The sequence below is a fragment of the Nomascus leucogenys genome, chromosome 21, assembly GCF_006542625.1.
Source record: "Nomascus leucogenys isolate Asia chromosome 21, Asia_NLE_v1, whole genome shotgun sequence".
Lineage (NCBI taxonomy): Eukaryota > Metazoa > Chordata > Mammalia > Primates > Hylobatidae > Nomascus > Nomascus leucogenys.
In genome coordinates this window covers 116,846-136,523 of record NC_044401.1, presented here as the reverse complement: position 1 = coordinate 136,523, position 19,678 = coordinate 116,846, and the positions used below count along the sequence as shown (strand labels likewise).

Here is a 19,678-nt window from a genome sequence, read left to right as displayed (position 1 = left end):
CACCATGCGCTAGCTGAAGCAGGGTGAGGCATTGCCTCACTTGGGAAGCGCAAGGGGTCAGGGAGTTCCCTTTCCTAGTCAAAGAAAGGGTGACAGATGGCACCTGGAAAATCGGCTCACTCCCACCCTAATACTGCGCTTTTCCAATGGGCTTGGAAAACGGCACACCAGGAGATTGTGTCCCGCACCTGGCTTGGAGGGTCCTACACCCACAGAGTCTCACTGATTGCTAGCACAGCAGTCTGAGATCAAACTGCAAGGTGGCAGTGAGGCTGGGGGAGGGGCGCCCACCATTGCCCAGGCTTGCTTAGGTAAACAAAGCAGCCAGGAAGCTCAAACTGGGTGGAGCCCACCGCAGCTCAAGGAGGCCTGCCTGCCTCTGTAGGCTCCACCTCTGGGGGCAGGGCACAGAAAAACAAAAAGTCAGCAGTAACCTCTGCAGACTTAAATGTCCCTATCTGACAGCTTTGAAGAGAGTAGTGGTTCTCCCAGCACGCAGCTGGAGATCTGAGAATGGGCAGACTGCCTCCTAAAGTGGGATCTTGACACCCAAGCAGCCTAACTGGGAGGCACCCCCCAGTAGGGACAGACTGACACCTCACTCGGCCAGGTACTCCTCTGAGACAAAACTTCCAGAGGAACGATCAGACAGCTGAATTTGCGGTTCACGAAAATCCACTGTTCTGCAGCCACCACTGCTGACACCCAGGCAAAGAGGGTCTGGAGTGGACCTCTAGTAAACTCCAACAGACCTGCAGCTGAGGGTCCTGTCTGGTAGAAGGAAAACTAACAAACAGAAAGGACATCCACACCAAAAACCCATCTGTACATCACCATCATCAAAGACCAAAAGTAGAAAAAACTACAAAGATGGGGAGAAAACAGAGCAGAAAAACTGGAAACTCTAAAAAGCAGAGTGCCTCTCCTCCTCCAAAGGAACACAGTTCCTCACCAGCAACAGACCAAAGCTGGACGGAGAATGACTTTGACAAGTTGAGAGAAGAAGGCTTCAGACGATCAAACTACTCCGAGGTACAGGAGGAAATTCAAACCAATGGCAAAGAAGTTAAAAACTTTGAAAAAAAATTAGACGAACGTTTAACTAAAATAACCAATGCAGAGAAGTGCTTAAAAGAGCTGATGGAGCTGAAAGCCAAGTTTCAAGAACTACATGAAGACTGCAGAATCCTCAGTAGCTGATGCGATCAACTGGAAGAAAGGGTATCAGTGATGGAAGATGAAATGAATGAAATGAAGTGAGAAGGGAAGTTTAGAGAAAAAAGAATAAAAAGAAATGAACAAAGCCTCCAAGAAATATGGGACTATGTGAAAAGACCAAAACTATGTCTGATTGGTGTGCCTGAAAGTGATGGGGAGAATGGAACCAAGTTGGAAAACACTCTGCAAGATATTATGCAGGAGAACTTCCTCAATCTAGCAAGGCAGGCCAACATTCAGATTCAGGAAATACGGAGAACGCCACAAAGATACTCCTCAAGAAGAGCAACCCCAAGACACATAATTGTCAGATTCATCAAAGTTGAAGTGAAGGAAAAAATGTTAAGGGCGGCCAGAGAGAAAGGTCAGGTTACCACAAAGGGAAGCCCATCAGACTAACAGCTGATCTCTCAGCAGAAACTCTACAAGCCAGAAGAGAGTAGGGGCCAATATTCGACATTCTTAAAGAAAAGAATTTTCCACCCAGAATTTCATATCCAGCCAAACTAAGCCTCATTAGTGAAGGAGAAATAAAACACTTTACAGACAAGCAAATGCTGAGACATTTTGTCACCACCAGGCCTGCCCTAAACGAGATCCTGAAGGAAGCACTAAACATGGAAAGAACAACGGGTACGAGCCACTGAAAAAACATGCCAAATTGTAAAGACCATCGAGGCTAGGAAGAAACTGCATTAACTAACCAGCAAAATAACCAGCTAACATCATAATGACAGGATCAAATTCACACATAACAATATTAACTTTAAATGTAAATGGGCTAAATGCTCCAATTAAAAGACACAGACTGCCTGACTGCCTGCCTGCCTTCCTGCCTTCCTTCCTTCCTTCCTTCCTTCCTTCCTTCCTTCCCTTCCTTCCTTCCTTCCTTCCTTCCTTCCTTCCTTCCTTTTCTTTCTTTCTTTTCCGTCTGTGGCACAGGCGGGGATCTAGTCGGCTCACTGCAGACCCCCTGCCTCCGGCTCCCATGATTCTCCTGCCCTGGCCTGCGGGCTGCCTGGGATTGCCGGCGCGCACCACCACCGCTGCCTGCTTTTTCTCCTTTGGCTGGAGGCGCGGTTTCACCATGTTGGCCAGGCAGGTCGGCAGCTCCTGACCCAGAGTGCTCTGCTCGCCTCGGCCTCCCGAGGTGCTGGGACTGCAGAACTGAGTCTCGCTCACTCGGTGATCAGTGTTGCCCGGGCTGGAGTGTGGTGGCGTGGTCTTGGCTCGCTGCAGCCTCTGCCTCCCAGCCGCCTGCCTTGGCCTCCCAGGGTGCTGAGATTGCAGCCCCTGCCCGGCTGCCGCCCCGTCTGGGAGGGGGGGAGCGTCTCTGCCCAGCCACCCATCATCTGGGAAGTGAGGAGCGCCTCTGCCCGGCCACCCATCGTCTGGGAAGTGAGGAGCGACTCTGCCCGGCCGCTCCATCTGGGAAGTGAGAAGCGCCACAGCTTGGCCGCCCCATCTGGGAAGTGAGGAGCACCTCTGCCCGGCCACCCATCATCAGGGAAGTGAGGAGCGCCTCAGCCCGGCCACCCATTGTCTGGGAAGTGAGAAGCGCCTCTGCCCGGCCGCCCCGTCTCAGAAGAAGTGAGGAGCGCCACTGCCCAGCTGCCCCGTCTGGGAAGAAGTGAGGAGCGCCTCTGCCCGGCCGCCCCATCTGGGAAGTGAGGAGCCCCTCTGCCCGGCCACCCATCGTCTGGGAAGTGAGGAGCGACTCTGCCTGGACGCTCCATATGGGAAGTGAGAAGCGCCACTGCTCGGCCGCCCCATCTGGGAAGTGAGGAGCGCCTCTGCCCGGCCACCGATCATCAGGGAAGTGAGGAGCGCCTCTGCCCGGCCACCCATCGTCTGGGAAGTGAGGAGCGCCTCTGCCCGGCCACCCATCATCTGGGAAGTGAGGAGTGCCTCTGCCCGGCCACCCATCATCTGGGAATTGAGGAGTTCCTCTGCCCGGCCGCCATGTCTGGGAAGTGAGGAGTGCCTCCGCCCGCCACCCATCATCTGGGAAGTGAGGAGCGCCTCTGCCCGGCTGCCCCATCTGGGAAGAAGTGAGGAGCGCCTCTGCCCGGCCACCCCGTCTGAGAAGGGAGGAGCGCCTCTGCCTGGCCACCCTGTCTGGGAAGTGAAGAGCGCCTCTGCCCGGCCACTCATCGTCTGGGAAATGAGGAGCGCCTCTGCCCGGCCTCGCCATCTGGGAAGTGAGGAGCGCCTCTGCCCGGCCGCCCCGTCTGGGAAGAAGTGAGGAGTGCCTCTGCCAGGCCACCCATCATCTGGGAAGTGAGGAGCCCCTCTGCCCGGCCACCCATCGTCTGGGAAGCGAGGAGCGCCTCTGCTCGGCCGCCCCATCTGGGAAGTGAGGAGGGCCTCTGCCCGGCCGCCCTTCTGGGAAGAAGTGAGGAGCGCCTCTGCCCGGCTGCCCCGTCTGGGAAGTGAGGAGTGCCTCTGCCCGGCCACCCATCATCTGGGAAGTGAGGAGCCCCTCTGCCCGGCCACCCATCGTCTGAGAAGTGAGGAGCACCTCTGCCTGGCCACTCATCGTCTGGGAAGAGAGGAGCGCCTCTGCTCGGCCGCCCCGTCTGGGAAGTGAGGAGCGCCTCTGCCCGGCCACCCATCTGGGAAGTGAGGAGTGCCTCTGCCCGGCCTCCCCATCTGGGAAGAGGTGAGGAGCGCCTCTGCCCGGCCGCCCCATCTGGGAAGAAGTGAGAAGCGCCTCTGCCTGGCCGCCCCATCTGGGAAGAAGTGAGGAGCGCCTCTGCCCGGCCACCCATAGTCTGGGAAGTGAGGAGCGCCTCTGCCCGGCCACCCATCGTCTGGGAAGTGAGGAGCGCCTCTGCCCGGCCATCCCGTCTGGGAAGTGAGGAGCGCCTCTGCCCGGCCGCCCCGTCTGGGAAGTGAGGAGCGCCTCTGCCCGGCCACCCATCGTCTGGGACGTGAGGAGCGCCTCTGCCTGGCCACCCATCGTCTGGGAAGTGAGGAGCGCCTCTGCCCAGCCACCCATCTTTTGGGAAGTGAGGAGCCCCTCTGCCTGGCCACCCCGTCTGGGAAGTGAGGAGCGCCTCTGCCCGGCCATCCCGTCTGGGAAGTGAGGAGCGCCTCTGCCCGGCCTCCCCGTCTGGGAAGTGAGGAGCGCCTCTGCCCGGCCACCCATCGTCTGGGACGTGAGGAGCGCCTCTGCCCGGCCACCCATCGTCTGGGAAGGGAGGAGCGCCTCTGCCTGGCCACCCATCGTCTGGGAAGTGAGGAGCGCCTCTGCCCAGCCACCCATCTTTGGGAAGTGAGGAGCCCCTCTGCCTGGCCACCCGTCTGGGAAGTGAGGAGCGCCTCTGCCCGGCCATCCCGTCTGGGAAGTGAGGAGCGCCTCTGCCCGGCCGCCCCGTCTGGGAAGTGAGGAGCGCCTCTGCCCGGCCACCCATCGTCTGGGACGTGAGGAGCGCCTCTGCTGGGCCACCCATCATCTGGGACGTGAGGAGCGCCTCTGCCGGCCACCCATCATCTGGGAAGTGAGGAGCACCTCTGCGTGGCCACCCATCGTCTGGGAAGTGAGGAGCGCCTCTGCCCGGCCGCCCGTCTGGGAAGAAGTTAGGAGCGCCTCTGCCCGGCCACCCATCGTCTGGGAAGCGAGGAGCGCCTCTGCTCAGCCGCCCCATCTGGGAAGTGAGGAGGGCCTCTGCCCGGCCACCCATCGTCTGGGAAGCGAGGAGCGCCTCTGCTCGGCCGCCCCATCTGGGAAGTGAGGAGGGCCTCTGCCCGGCCGCCCCTTCTGGGAAGAAGTGAGGAGCGCCTCTGCCCGGCCGCCCCGTCTGGGAAGTGAGGAGCGCCTCTGCCCGGCCACCCATCATCTGGGAAGTGAGGAGCACCTCTGCCCGGCCACTCATCGTCTGGGAAGAGAGGAGCGCCTCTGCCGGCCGCCCGTCTGGGAAGTGAGGAGCGCCTCTGCCCAGCCTCCCTGTCTGGGAAGTGAGGAGCGCCTCTGCCCGGCCACCATCGTCTGGGAAGTGAGGAGTGCCTCTGCCCGGCCACCCCGTCTGGGAAGTGAGGAGCGCCTCTGCCGGCCCCCCATCTGGGAAGTGAGGAGCGCCTCTGCCCGGCGCCCCATCTGGGAAGTGAGGAGCGCCTCTGCCCGGCCGCCCGTCTGGGAAGTGAGGAGCGCCTCTGCCCGGCCACCCATCATCTGGGAAGTGAGGACGCCTCTGCTCGGCCGCCCCGTCTGGGAAGTGAGGAGCGCCTCTGCCCGGCCCCCATCGTCTGGGAAGTGAGGAGCGCCTCTGCCGGCCGCCCCGTCTGGGAAGTGAGGAGCGCCTCTGCCCGGCCCCCCTCTGGGAAGTGAGGAGCGCCTCTGCCCGGCCACCCATCATCTGGGAAGTGAGGAGGCTCTGCCCGGCCACCCATCGTCTGGGAAGTGGGGAGACCTCTGCCCGGCTGCCCCGTCTGGGAAGTGAGGAGCGCCTCTGCCCGGCCACCCCGTCTGGGAAGAAGTGAGGAGCGCCTCTGCCCGGCCGCCCGTCTGGGAAGTGAGGAGCACCTCTGCCGGCCACCCCGTCTGGGAAGTGAGGAGCCCTCTGCTCGGCCGCCCCATCTGGGAAGTGAGGAGCGCCTCTGCCCAGCCACCCATCTTGGGAAGTGAGGAGCCCTCTGCCCGGCCACCCCATCTGGGAAGTGAGGAGCGCCTCTGCCCAGCTGCCCCGTCTGGGAAGTGAGGAGCGCCTCTGCCCGGCCACCCATCATCTGGGAAGTGAGGAGCGCCTCTGCCGGGCCACCCATCATCTGGGAAGTGAGGAGCGCCTCTGCCGGCCACCCATCATCTGGGAAGTGAGGAGCGCCTCTGCCCGCCCCTCTGGGAAGTGAGAGGCCTCTGCCCGGCCCCACGTCTGGGAAGTGAGGAGCGCCTCTGCCCGGCCACCCCATCTGGGAAGTGAGGAGCGCCTCTGCCCGCCCCCCCTCTGGGAAGTGAGGAGCGCCTCTGCCCGCCCCCATCTGGGAAGTGAGGAGCGCCTCTGCCCGGCCACCCATCTGGGAAGTGAGGAGCCCTCTGCCCGGCCCCCTCTGGGAAGTGAGGAGCGCCTCTGCCCGGCCCCCCGTCTGGGAAGTGAGGAGCGCCTCTGCCCGGCCACCCATCGTCTCGTCTGGGAAAGTGAGGAGCGCCTCTGGCCCCGGCCCGCCGCCCCGTCTGGGAAGTGAGGAGCGCCTCTGCCCGGCCCCCCATCGTCTGGGAAGTGAGGAGCGCCTCTGCCCGGCCACCCCATCTGGGAAAGTGAGGAGCGCCTCTGCCCGGCCCCCATCGTCTGGGAAGTGAGGAGCGCCTCTGCCCGGCCGCCCCGTCTGGGAAGTGAGGAGCGCCTCTGCCCTCAGGCCCGCCCCCCCCGTCTGGGAAGTGAGGAGCGCCTCTGCCGGCCCCCATCTGGGAAGTGAGGAGGGCCTCTGCCCGGCCACCCATCGTCTGGGAAAGTGAGGAGCGCCTCTGCCCGGCCGCCCCGTCTGGGAAGTGAGGAGCGCCTCTGCCCGGCCCCCCACCCGTCTGGGAAGTGAGGAGCGCCTCTGCCCGGCCCCCCATCTGGGAAGAATGAGGAGCGCCTCTGCCCGGCCCCCCATCTGGGAAGTGAGGAGCGCCTCTGCCCGGCCGCCCCTCTGGGAAGTGAGGAGCGCCTCTGCCCGGCCACCCATCATCTGGGAAGTGAGGAGCGCCTCTGCCGGCCCCCATCTGGGAAGTGAGGAGCGCCTCTGCCCGGCCACCCATCATCTGGGAAGTGAGGAGCCTCTGCCGGCCACCCCGTCTGGGAAGTGAGGAGGCCTCTGCCCGGCCACCCATCGTCTGGGAAGTGAGGAGCGCCTCTGCCCGGCCCCCATCTGGAAGAGTGAGGAGCGCCTCTGCCCGGCCCCCATCTGGAAAGTGAGGAGGCCTCTGCCCGCCCCCGTCTGGGAAGTGAGGAGCGCTCTGCCCCCCCCGAGGAAGCCCCGCCCGATCTGGGAAGTGAGGAGCGCCTCTGCCCGGCCCCCCGTCTGGGAAGTGAGGAGCGCTCTGCCGGCCACCATTCTGGGAAGTGAGGACGCCCCCCCCCCCTGCGGAATGAGGAGCCTCTGCCCGGCCGCCCCGTCTGGGAAGTGAGGAGCGCCTCTGCCCGGCCCCCCATCTGGGAAGGAGGAGCCTCTGCCGGCCCCCGTCTGGGAAGTGAGGAGCGCCTCTGCCCGGCCACCCACGTCTGGGAAGTGAGGAGCGCCTCTGCCGGCCCCCTCTGGGAAGTGAGGAGCGCCTCTGCCCGCCCCTCTGGGAAGTGAGGAGCGCCTCTGCCGGCCCCCATCTGGGAAGTGAGGAGCGCCTCTGCCGGCCACCCCATCGTCTGGGAAGTGAGGAGCGCCTCTGCCCGGCCACCCATCGTCTGGGAAGTGAGGAGCGCCTCTGCCCGGCCCCCCTCTGGAAGTGAGGAGCGCCTCTGCCCGCCACCCCATCTGGGAAGTGAGGAGGCCTCTGCCCCCGCGCCCCCCCCGTCTGGGAAGTGAGGAGCGCCTCTGCCCGGCCACCCATCTGGGAAGTGAGGAGCGCCTCTGCCCGGCCCCCCATCGTCTGGGAAGTGAGGAGGCCTCTGCCCGGCCACCCCGTCTGGGAAGTGAGGAGCGCCTCTGCCCCCCCACGCCTCCCCCCTCTGGAAGTGAGGAGCGCCTCTGCCCGGCCCCCGTCTGGGAAGTGAGGAGCCTCGCCCCGCCGCCCCTCTGGAAGGGGAGCCCTCTGCCCGGCCATCTGGGATGAGGAGGCCTCTGCGGCCATCTGGGAAGTGAGGAGCGCCTCTGCCCGGCCACCCATCGTCTGGGAAGTGAGGAGCGCCTCTGCCCGGCCACCCCGTCTGGGAAGTGAGGAGCGCCTCTGCCGGCCGCCGTCTGGGAAGTGAGGAGCGCCTCTGCCCGGCCACCCTCTGGGGAAGTGAGGAGCGCCTCTGCCGGCCGCCCCGTCTGGGAAGTGAGGAGCGCCTCTGCCCGGCCGCCCCACGTCTGGGAAGTGAGGAGCGCCTCTGCCCGGCCACCCATCGTCTGGGAAGTGAGGAGCGCCTCTGCCGGCCACCCATCTGGGAAGTGAGGAGCGCCTCTGCCCAGCCAAGTGAGGGCCTCTGCCCGCCCGTCTGGGAAGTGAGGAGCGCCTCTGCCCGGCCCCCATCTGGGAAGTGAGGAGCGCCTCTGCCCGCCCCATCTGGGAAGTGAGGAGCGCCTCTCCGGCCCCCTCTGGGAAGTGAGGAGCGCCTCTGCCCGGCCCCCCGTCTGGGAAGTGAGGAGCGCCTCTGCCCGGCCACCCCGTCTGGGAAGTGAGGAGCGCCTCTGCCCGGCCACCCCGTCTGGGAAGTGAGGAGCCCTCTGCCCGGCCCCCCGTCTGGGAAGTGAGGAGCGCCTCTGCCGGCCCCCCTCTGGGAAGTGAGGAGCGCCTCTGCCGGCCACCCCGTCTGGGAAGTGAGGAGCGCCTCTGCCCGGCCACCCCATCTGGGAAGTGAGGAGCGCCTCTGCCCGGCCACCCATCGTCTGGAAGTGAGGAGCCCTCTGCCCGGCCCCCATCTGGGAAGTGAGGAGCGCCTCTGCCCCCCCCTGGGAAGTGAGGAGCGCCTCTGCCCGGCCACCCATCGTCTGGGAAGTGAGGAGCGCCTCTGCCGGCCCCCCTGGGAAGTGAGGAGCGCCTCTGCCCGGCCCCCCGTCTGGGAAGTGAGGAGCGCCTCTGCCCGGCCACCCCGTCTGGGAAGTGAGGAGCGCCTCTGCCGCCACCCCGTCTGGGAAGTGAGGAGCGCCTCTGCCCGGCCCCCCGTCTGGGAAGTGAGGAGCGCCTCTGCCCGGCACCCTCTGGGAAGGGGACGCCTCTGCCCGCCCCCGTCTGGGAAGTGAGGAGCGCCTCTGCCCGCCCCCCTCTGGGAAGTGAGGACGCCTCTGCCCGGCCACCCATCGTCTGGGAAGTGAGGAGTGCCTCTGCGGCCGTTGGGAAGGAGGAGCGCCTCTGCCGGCACCCCGTCTGGGAAGTGAGGAGCGCCTCTGCCCGGCCTGCCCCGTCTGGGAAGAAGTGAGGAGCGCCTCTGCCCGGCCCCCCATCTGGGAAGGAGGAGCGCCGGGCATCTGGAAGTGAGGAGCGCCTCTGCCCGGCCCCCGTCTGGGAAGTGAGGAGCGCCTCTGCCCGGCATGGCCCCTCGTCTGGGAAGTGAGGAGCGCCTCTGCCCGGCCACCCCATCTGGGAAGTGAGGAGCGCCTCTGCCCGGCCGCCTCCGGTCTGGGAAGAAGTGGGCCATCGTCTGGGAAGTGAGGAGCGCCTCTGCCCGGCCACCCATCGTCTGGGAAGTGAGGAGCGCCTCTGCCCGGCCCCCCTCTGGGACTGGGAGGCCCGCCCCCCCTCGGAAGTGAGGAGCCCTCTGCCCGCCCCCTCGGAAGTGGGAGCCCCTGCCCCCCCCCGTCTGGGAAGTGAGGAGCCTCTGCCCGGCCGCCCCGTCTGGGGAAGTGAGGAGCGCCTCTGCCCGGCCGCCCCGTCTGGGAAGTGAGGAGCGCCTCTGCCCGGCCGCCCCATCTGGGAAGTGAGGAGCGCCTCTGCCCGGCCACCCATCGTCTGGGAAGTGAGGAGCGCCTCTGCCCGGCCGCCCCGTCTGGGAAGTGAGGAGCCCTCTGCCCGGCCGCCCCATCTGGGAAGTGAGGAGCCCTCTGCCCGGCCACCCATCGTCTGGGAAGTGAGGAGGCCCTCCGGCCGACCCATCTGGGAAGTGAGAGCCCTCTGCCGCCACCCCGTCTGGGAAGTGAGGAGCGTCTCTGCCCGGCCACCCATCGTGTGGGAAGTGAGGAGCGCCTCTGCCCGGCCACCCAGCATCTGGGAAGTGAGGAGTGCCTCTGCCCGGCCACCCAGCATCTGGGAAGTGAGGAGCACCTCTGCCCGGCCACCCATCGTCTGGGAAGTGAGGAGCGCCTCTGCCCGGCGCCCTGTCTGGGAAGAGTGAGGAGCGCCTCTGCCCGGCCGCCCCGTCTGGGAAGAAGTGAGGAGCGCCTCTGCCCGGCCCCCCATCTGGGAAGAAGTGAGGAGCGCCTCTGCCCCGCCCCCCTCTGGGAAGTGAGGAGCGCCTCTGCCCGGCGGCCCTGTCTGGGAAGTGAGGAGTGCCTCTGCCCGGCCACCCCGTCTGGGAAGAAGTGAGGAGCGCCTCTGCCTGGCTGCCCCGTCTGGGATGTGGGGAGCACCTCTGCCCGACCGCCCCATCTGGGAGGTCTACCATGGAGGCCAGAAGCAATGTGGGGGCTGGACGTGGTGGCTCATGCCTGTGGTCCCGGCACTCTGGGGGGCCGAAGCGGGTTGATCACTTCAGGCTAGGAGTTCGAGACCAGCCTGGCCAACATGGCGAAACATATGAAAAATACAACAGACAAACCAACCAACCAACCCAGCGACAACAAAACAGGTCTACCCTGGAGTCATAGTCTAATTTTTTCTATTTTCCTCCCTTTCTGATCCTTTATCCCACTTTCTTTCTTTTCTTTTTCTTCCTCTTCCTTCTCCTTCTTGTCAAATGGAGGATTGAGTTATTATCATTGATCCATACAAAGTCCCTCTCTCATTCATTTTCTTTAATTCCCACTCCCCATTTCTATTCCCTGTCTTCCCATGTGCAACCTTCCTAATATGTTTGATACGCATCTTTTTGTTTGTATCTATTTTTAGAAAATTGTTTTGTGTGCAAAAAAAATTACTTAAAAAAATAAAAAAATAAAAAAAGACACAGACTGGCAAATTGGATAAGGAGTCAAGATCCATCAGCGTGCTGTATTCAGGAAACCCATCTCACCTACAGAGACACACATAGACTCAAAATAAAGGGATGGAGGAAGATCTATCAAGCAAATGGAAAACAAAAAAAGGCAGGGGTTGCAATCCTAGTCTCTGATAAAATAGACTTTAAACCAACAAAGATCAAAAGAGACAAAGAAGTCCATTACATAATGGTAAAGGGATCAATTCAACAAGAAGAGCTAACTATCCTAAATATATATGCACCCAATACAGGAGCACCGAAATTCATAAAGCAAGTCTTGAGTGACCTACAAAGAGACTTCTTAGACTCCCACACAATAATAATGGGAGATTTTAACACCCCACTATCAACATGAGAAACATCAATGAGACAGAAAGTTAACAAGGATACCCAGGAATTGAACTCAGCTCTGCACAAAGTGGACCTAATAGACATCTACAGAACTCTCCACCCCAAATCAACAGAATATACATTTTTTTCAGCACCACACCACACCTATTCCAAAATTGACCACATAGTTGGAAGTAAAGCTCTCCACAGCAAATGTAAGAGAACAGAAATTATAACAAACTGTCTCTCAGAACACAGTGCAATCAAACTAGAACTCAGGATTAAGAAACTCACTCAAAACCGCTCAACTACATGGAAACTGAACAACCTGCTCCTGAATGACTACTGGGTACATAACGAAATGAAGGCAGAAATAAAGATGTTCTTTGAAACGAACGAGAACAAAGACACAACATATCAGAATCTCTGGGACACATTCAAAGCAGTGTGTACAGGGAAATGTATAGCACTAAATGCCCACAAGAGAAAGCAGGAAAGATCTAAAATTGACACCCTAACATGACAATTAAAAGAACTAGAAAAGCAAGAGCAAACACATTCAAAAGCTAGCAGAAGGCAAGAAATAACTAAAATCAGAGAAGAACTGAAGGAAATAGAGACACAAAAAACCCTTCAAAAAATTAATGAATCCAGGAGCTGTTTTTTTGAAAAGATCAACAAAATTGATAGACGGCTAGCAAGACTAATAAAGAAAAGAGACAGGAATCAAATAGACGCAATAAAAAATGATAAAGGGGATATCACCAACGATCCCACAGAAATACAATCTACCATCAGAGAATACTACAAACACCTCTACGCAAATAAACTAGAAAATCTAGAAGAAATGGATAAATTCCTTGACAAATATACCCTCCCAAGACTAAACCAGGAAGAAGTTGAATCTCTGAATAGACCAATAACAGGCTCTGAAATTGTGGCAATAATCGATAGCTTACCAACCAAAAAGAGTCCAGGACCTGATGGATTCACAGCCGAATTCTACCAGAGGTACAAGGAAGAACTGGTACCATTCCTTCTGAAACTATTCCAATCAATAGAAAAAGGGAATCCTCCCTAACTCATTTTATGAGGCTAGCATCATCCTGATTCCAAAGCCTGACAGAGACACAACAAAATGATAATTTCAGACCAATATCCTTGATGAACATTGATGCAAAAATCCTCAATAAAATACTGGCAAACCGAATCCAGCAGCACATCAAAAAGCTTATCCACCATGATCAAGTGGGCTTCATCCCTGGGATGCAAGGCTGGTTCAACATATGCAAATCAATAAATGTAATCCAGCATATAAACAGAAGCAAAGACAAAAACCACATCATTATCTTAATAGATGCAGAAAAGGCCTTTGACAAAATTCAACAACCCTTCATACTAAAAACTCTCAATAAATTAGGTATTGATGGGACGTATCTCAAAATAATAACAGCTATCTATGACAAACCCACAGCCAATATCATACTGAATGGGCAAAAACTGGAAGCATTCCCTTTGAAAACTGGGACAAGACAGGGATGTCCTCTCTCACCACTCCTATTCAACATAGTGTTGGAAGTTCTGGCCAGGGCAATCAGGCAGGAGAAGGAAATAAAGGGTATTCAATTAGGAAAAGAGGAAGTCAAACTGTCCCTGTTTGCAGATGACATGATTGTATATCTTGAAAACCCCATTGTCTCAGCCCAAAATCTCCTCAAGCTGATAAGCAACTTCAGCAAAGTCTCAGGATACAAAATCAATGTACGAAAATCACAAGCATTCTTCTACACCAATAACAGACAAACAGAGATCCAAATCATGAGTGAACTCCCATTCACAATTGCTTCAAAGCGAATAAAACACATAGGAGTCCAACTTACGAGGGATGTGAAGGACCTCTTCAAGGAGAACTACAAACCACTGCTCAATGAAATAAAAGAGGATACAAACATATGGAAGAACATTCCATGCTCATGGGTTGGAAGAATCGATATCGTGAAAATGGCCATACTGCTGAAGGTAATTTATAGATTCAATGCCATCTCTATCAAGCTACCAATGACTTTCTTCACAGAATTGGAAAAAACTACTTTAAAGTTCATATGGAAGCAAAAAAGAGCCTGCATCGCCAAGTCAATCCTAAGCCAAAAGAACAAAGCTGGAGGCATCACGCTACCTGACTTTAAACTATACTACAAGGCTACAGTAACCAAAACAACATGGTACTGGTACCACAACAGAGACATAGATCAATGGAACAGAACAGAGCCCTCAGAAATAATGCCACATATCTACAACTATCTGATCTTTGACAAACCTGACAAAAACAAGCAATGGCATAAGGATTCCCTATTTAATAAATGGTGCTGGGAAAACTGGCTAGCCATATGTAGAAAGCTGAAACTGGATCCCTTCCTTACACCTTATACAAAAATTAATTCAAGATGGATTAAAGGCTTACATGTTAGACCTAAAACCATAAAAACCCTAGAAGAAAACCTAGGTAATACCATTCAGGACATAGGCATGGGCAAGGACTTCATGTCTAAAACACCAAAAGCAATGGCAACAAAAGCCAAAATTGACAAATGGGATCTAATTAAACTCAAGAGCTTCTGCACAGCAAAAGAAACTACCATCAGAGTGAACAGGCAACCTACAGAATGGGAGAAAATTTTCACGACCTACTCATCTGACAAAGGGCTAATATCCAGAATCTACAATGAACTCAAACAAATTCACAAGAAAAAAAAACAACCCCATAAAAAAGTGGGTGAAGGACACGAACAGACACTTCTCAAAAGAAGACATTTATGCAGCCAAAATCACATGAAAAAATGCTCATCATCACTAGCCATCAGAGAAATGCAAATCAAAACCACAATGAGATACCATCTCACACCAGTTAGAATGGCAATGATTGAAAAATCAGGAAACAACAGGTGCTGGAGAGGATGTGGAGAAATAGGAACACTTTTACACTGTTGGTGGGACTGTAAACTAGTTCAACCATTGTGGAAGTCAGTGTGGCGATTCCTCAGGGATCTAGAACTAGAAATACCATTTGACCCAGCCATCCCATTACTGGGTATATACCCAAAGGACTATAAATCATGCTGCTATACAGACACATGCACACGTATGTTTACTGCAGTACTATTCACAATAGCAAAGACTTGGAACCAACCCAAATGTCCAACAATGATAGACTGGATTAAGAAAATGTGGCACATATACACCATGGAATACCATGCAGCCATAAAAAATGATGAGTTCATGTCCTTTGTAGGGATATGGATGAAACTGGAAACCATCATTCTCAGTAAACTATCGCAAGGACAAAAAACCAAACACCGCATGTTCTCACTCATAGGTGGGAATTGAACAATGAGAACACATGGACACAGGAAGGGGAACATCACACTCCGGGGACTGTTGTGGGGTGGGGGGAGGGGGGAGGGACAGCATTAGGAGATATACCTAATGCTAAATGACGAGTTAATGGGTGCAGCACACCAACATGGCAGCACACAAACATGGATACATATGTAACAAATCTGCACATTGTGCACATGTACCCTAAAACTTAAAGTATAATAATAATAAAAAAAGAAGACTGAAAGCAGATTAATGATTGCCAGGGGCTGAGACAAGGAAGGAACAGGGAGAGACTGCCAATGAGCATGGGGTTTCTTTTTGGAGTTATGTATATGTTCTGCAATCAGATAGTGGTGATGGTTGTACAACTTTGTGAGTACACTAAAAACATTTAAATGGATGTTATGTGAGTTACATCTCACTAAGGCTATTATTTAAAAAATATTAGATTCCATCCACTCTTATTTAAAAAAATTATAGAATCTATTCCAATATTACATCCTTGGGAATTCTAACTAAATTTCTGCCAAAATAGCTGTTTTTTTCCTTAAAAAAATAAAAAAGACAGAATCTCACTTGGTTGCCCAGGCTTTAGAGTAAAGTGGCACAATCATAGCCCACTGCAACCTTCACCTCCCTGGTTCAAGAGATTCTCGTGCCTCAGCCTCCTGAGTAGCTGGGACTACAGGCACATGTCACCACTCCCGGCTAATTTTGTATTTTTGGTAGAGACAGGGTTTCACCATGTTGGCCAGGCTGGTCTGGAACTCCTGACCTCAGGTGATCTGCCCGCTTCAGCCTCCCAAAGTGTTGGGATTACAGGCATGAGCCACCGTGCCCAGCCACAAATTTTCAGCATATGTAACTTATATGGGTAAATGTTATGTTTGTTTTATAGATCAATTTTTTAACATACATAAGCATTATTCATATATTCATATACCCCATTTTTCAGTATTTAGAGAGAGAAAGAGAGACAGAAAGAGAGAGAAAGAGAACTGGAGGCCTACAAAGGCTTATACATGAAGGTGAACCGAGAAGGCTGAAATAAAAACTTAGGCAGAAATTTAAGCAAATGATCAGGCCTAAGCTTGGAACAGACATTAATATGGGTTAAATATGAAATCACGTATTTGAATATTCCAATTCAGCATCAAGAAATGCAATAATGCCATATTGTATGGAACACACACACATACAAAAGGCCTATGATAACAATATATCTCACAGTCTCTTTCTTAGCATTTTTCTTAAGTGCTAACATCTCCAAATACATATATGACTGGACCAAATAAGACTCTCTTTTAATGAGAATTATGACAGTAGAATGTAATATTAGTACTTTGTCTTGGTGACAAGCTTGACTGTTTGAATTACTGACAAAATGTTTTAAATTGCTGTTGCTTATATTCTCAGTTGGGGAAGCTTCAGCAGGAAAAGCATCCCGCAGCCTTGCGCAACACATTCCTGGACCAGGTAGTATAGAAGGGATGAAAGGCGCTGCTGGAGGGGTGATGGGAGAGCTGACCCGTGCACGGATTGCACTTGACGAAAGAGGACAGAGGCTAGGAGAGCTGGAAGAGAAAACTGCAGGCATGATGACCAGTGCAGAAGCATTTTCCAAACACGCACATGAGGTAAACTGCCTAAGTAAATACAGACATCTTCATACAGGAGTAACTTGAAACATTTAGGATCTGCACAAGGAAGCTTAAACAGAGATCCACATAAGTAATCCTGTATGAGAATCATGATAGCCTGGACCTCTTCTAAGTATTATAATTCTCCCAATGCTTGGGAGATAAAAAGTTTTTTTAAAAAAATACTTCAATGTATCAATACTTCTTTACCTTAGGGGATAATTAAAGAAAATTATCCATTGGTTCTGATACATCTGGGATCCACATCCTCCATTTTGTCTCAGTCATGAAAAATCATTTTCTATCAGCTGAGTCTTTACAGCTTATTTTTAAAGTCTTTCTCATATGCACTTTATTTCACAAAATAAAGGAAGCCACTCACTTTCATTATAATTTGAGATTAGATTTGCATGATTAGCTCAAAATGGCCTTGCTTTGAATAGCACTTTTAAAGTATTTTAGCATCTTATGGTGGCTATTTTTTCTTTGCAGTTAATGCTGAAATACAAGGATAAGAAATGGTACCAATTCTAACTTCTAAAGAAGCTGTGACTGCTTTGAGAAACCATATTCAGGGAAACCAAATTATTCCCAGCATCACTATTCAACTGCTAGAAGCCAGTTTCTTCTACAAAATGTTCCATTTACAGTCAATCTGAAATTATCATAAAGGAGATGTATCAGAGACGCTGTGCAACCCAAAGGCTGGAGCCCTGGTTAAAATCCCAAGATATGGCTGAATTTGCCTTTTCCCATGTGGAATGGAGCTATCATCTTGGCATGTCATTCGATAAGGATTTATATTTAGTAACTACGGGGAGTCCTCTTGATTTGAAAATTCCTGTACAAACAAAAGCATTAATGCACTTAATGAAAAAAAATCTTTGCATGATAAATTAACATCTTAAGAGGAAAAGAAAAAAAAGCATGTTATGATAGAAGAAAAAAGATTCATGGTAAACTATTTCTATCAATTGGGCCACACTCAACAATTAAAAAAATCTGCATTTGAAGATGTCAGTGCATTTCAAATATATTTGCCATACCCAACTGAAAAGGAAAACAAAACAAGAACCCAGAGTTTTCTCCTCATCTGTAACTTTCACTGTACTAGAACATTATTGAATTCTTATGGCAAGAGTCTGATTAATGTTCTCTCTCCATGTTTTACATCATTCACAGTTCTGCCAAAATCAAATATTGCCAGTATAGTAAGTTATTCCCAACACAATTAGTTTCATTTCTATCACCTTCAGAATGGCTTGCTGTTTTTAGCACAAACCATGCAGGGTTGGGTCACCTCAAAGCATTTTCTTTAGCCTGGCTTGTCCTCTATAGGGGAGTTGGTAGTAGGTTTGGGGATCTGTAGGAACAATAGAGTTAGCTATGAGAACTGACTTCACAAAAAGGGAAATTTCACACACCCCAATTTCAGTTCCTTAAGTGATATATTTTAAAAGCTTCATTTGTCTCTTTGTCTACCAGTTACACAGTATATTACTGTTCAAACCCAGTAGGGTCCGCAATCGAAAGGTGCTCTTGCAGCCTGACATTCACAAACCAAACTGGTCATTCTCTTTAGTGTGATTCAGTAAAACCTCAGTTAATGTTTTGGGAAAGCGATTCTGATTTATGACATTTCTGATTTACAAGGGCTTTCCTTAGAAAATACCTTTCGGTTTGATACTTACCACTGGAAATTGGTTCCATACTTACCACTGGAAATCTTTATAAAATATAGTGATGTGTTTGCTATCTTGGCCTCAGTCATCATTATAGACAACAGAAATATATAAAGAGTTTAATGATACAAAATCAATGCTTTTGTCCCTAGGTCAAATAATATAAGCCACCAGATTAAGCCACTGGAAATCTTTATAAAATATAGTGATGTGTTTGCTATCTTGGCCTCAGTCATCATTATAGACAACAGAAATATATAAAGAGTTTAATGATACAAAATCAACGCTTTTGTCCCTAGGTCAAATAATATAAGCCACCAGATTATGGCAACAGATGCCAAACACCTGTCCCTTATTACAAACTCTTTTAAAGCTGGAATAAAGGATATCCCTAACATGATACAAGGTATCTATAACTCACCAGAAAAGCACCAGAGTCAAAACCAAATAGAGACACCTACTACCATTTAACATGATTCTGGAAGTCAAAAGTTATAGGAATGTATATATACATATTCCAGGACCCATCCTGTAATATGTTGTTTCTTCAAGAAAATTTTTAATTATGGTTTTGGCTTATTGAATTTTTGTTTATCAAGGTCTTATTGGATTTACATTTGTGTTTCTTAAGACTTCACAATTTTCCTGGATTTCAGGTTATTTTATTAGCCAAAAAATGGTATTTTTATTTCCTTTTTAGTCTAATTTTTTGCTAGAAGTTGTACTTTCTAGCAAATGTTTCTAGTGGTACAATGTTCTCAGTAATTTTGAGAAGAACAAAGATGAGTGAAAGAGTTAGATAATGTACACTAGGATAGCATTTCTCAGAGTCCTTGAATCCTCTTGTTAAAAAAGGCTCTCTGAATCTCCCAGACTCCTGTGAACAGCCTTACAGTAACAGAATCTAGCTTGGTAACACAGACATTACATGACTGTATAATTTATAGAATTATAAAATTATATGGTAAAAATATTAAAGAAACTTAAAATTAGGATCTAGAAAATACTAGTGGCCAAATTGAAATGTATTATTTGTACCATCTGTTTCAAAGACTTAGTTTTCTGATTTTCAGAACAAATACTTTATCATTTCTGTATTTTAAAAAAAAGCTAAGAGTAAAATATTAGTTTATTTTAGAAATAATGAAATTCAGTCCAAAGTAGCAGTACATTTGATGAGTATCTCTGAAGCCCTCAATAAGATTTAACTTGTTTTAACTTCATCTACATCGAGATTTCTCAATAGCAGCACTATTAGCTGAAAGTCTTTGTTGTGGGGAACTGTCCTGTGTATTGTAGGATGTTAGCAACATCCCTGGCCTCTGTCTACTAGATGCCAGTAAGAACCTCCTAGTAATGACAATCAAAATGTCTCCAGTCATTGCCAAAATTTCTCCCAGTTTACAGCCACTATTCTACATCATACAAAGAGGTAGATTGTGTGAATATGTAATATATGTTGTTGTATAAAACTGTACAATAAGTATACAATGTCTTAGCAAGATAAATTATTATACCCAAAATTAAATGTGTGGTTCATATGCAATAAAATACAATTTTGAAGAAAGCTTATAGGAATCAGTGAAAAATAACAACTACAGAATATTTTAAGGCACACAGAGAAAATATCAAAAAGGACATTATAGCATTTCACTGTAGAAGTGCTTAAAACTTTGGCCTC

General features: G+C 52.0%; 1 protein-coding gene across 4 annotated transcripts in view; it reads left to right on the top strand.

Annotated features, from left to right (window-relative positions):
• Positions 1-17,328, top strand: part of STXBP5L (syntaxin binding protein 5 like) — a 509,439-nt gene extending 492,111 nt beyond the window's left edge. For all 4 annotated transcript variants that reach the window (XM_012501087.2, XM_030802184.1, XM_030802185.1 and 1 more), the window contains 2 exons: positions 16,092-16,312; positions 16,808-17,328. In XM_012501087.2, coding sequence (XP_012356541.1) covers positions 16,092-16,312; positions 16,808-16,849 — 263 coding nt within the window. In that variant the 3' untranslated portion in view covers positions 16,850-17,328. The remainder of the gene's footprint in view (positions 1-16,091; positions 16,313-16,807) is intronic.
• Positions 17,329-19,678: the final 2,350 nt, after the last annotated feature.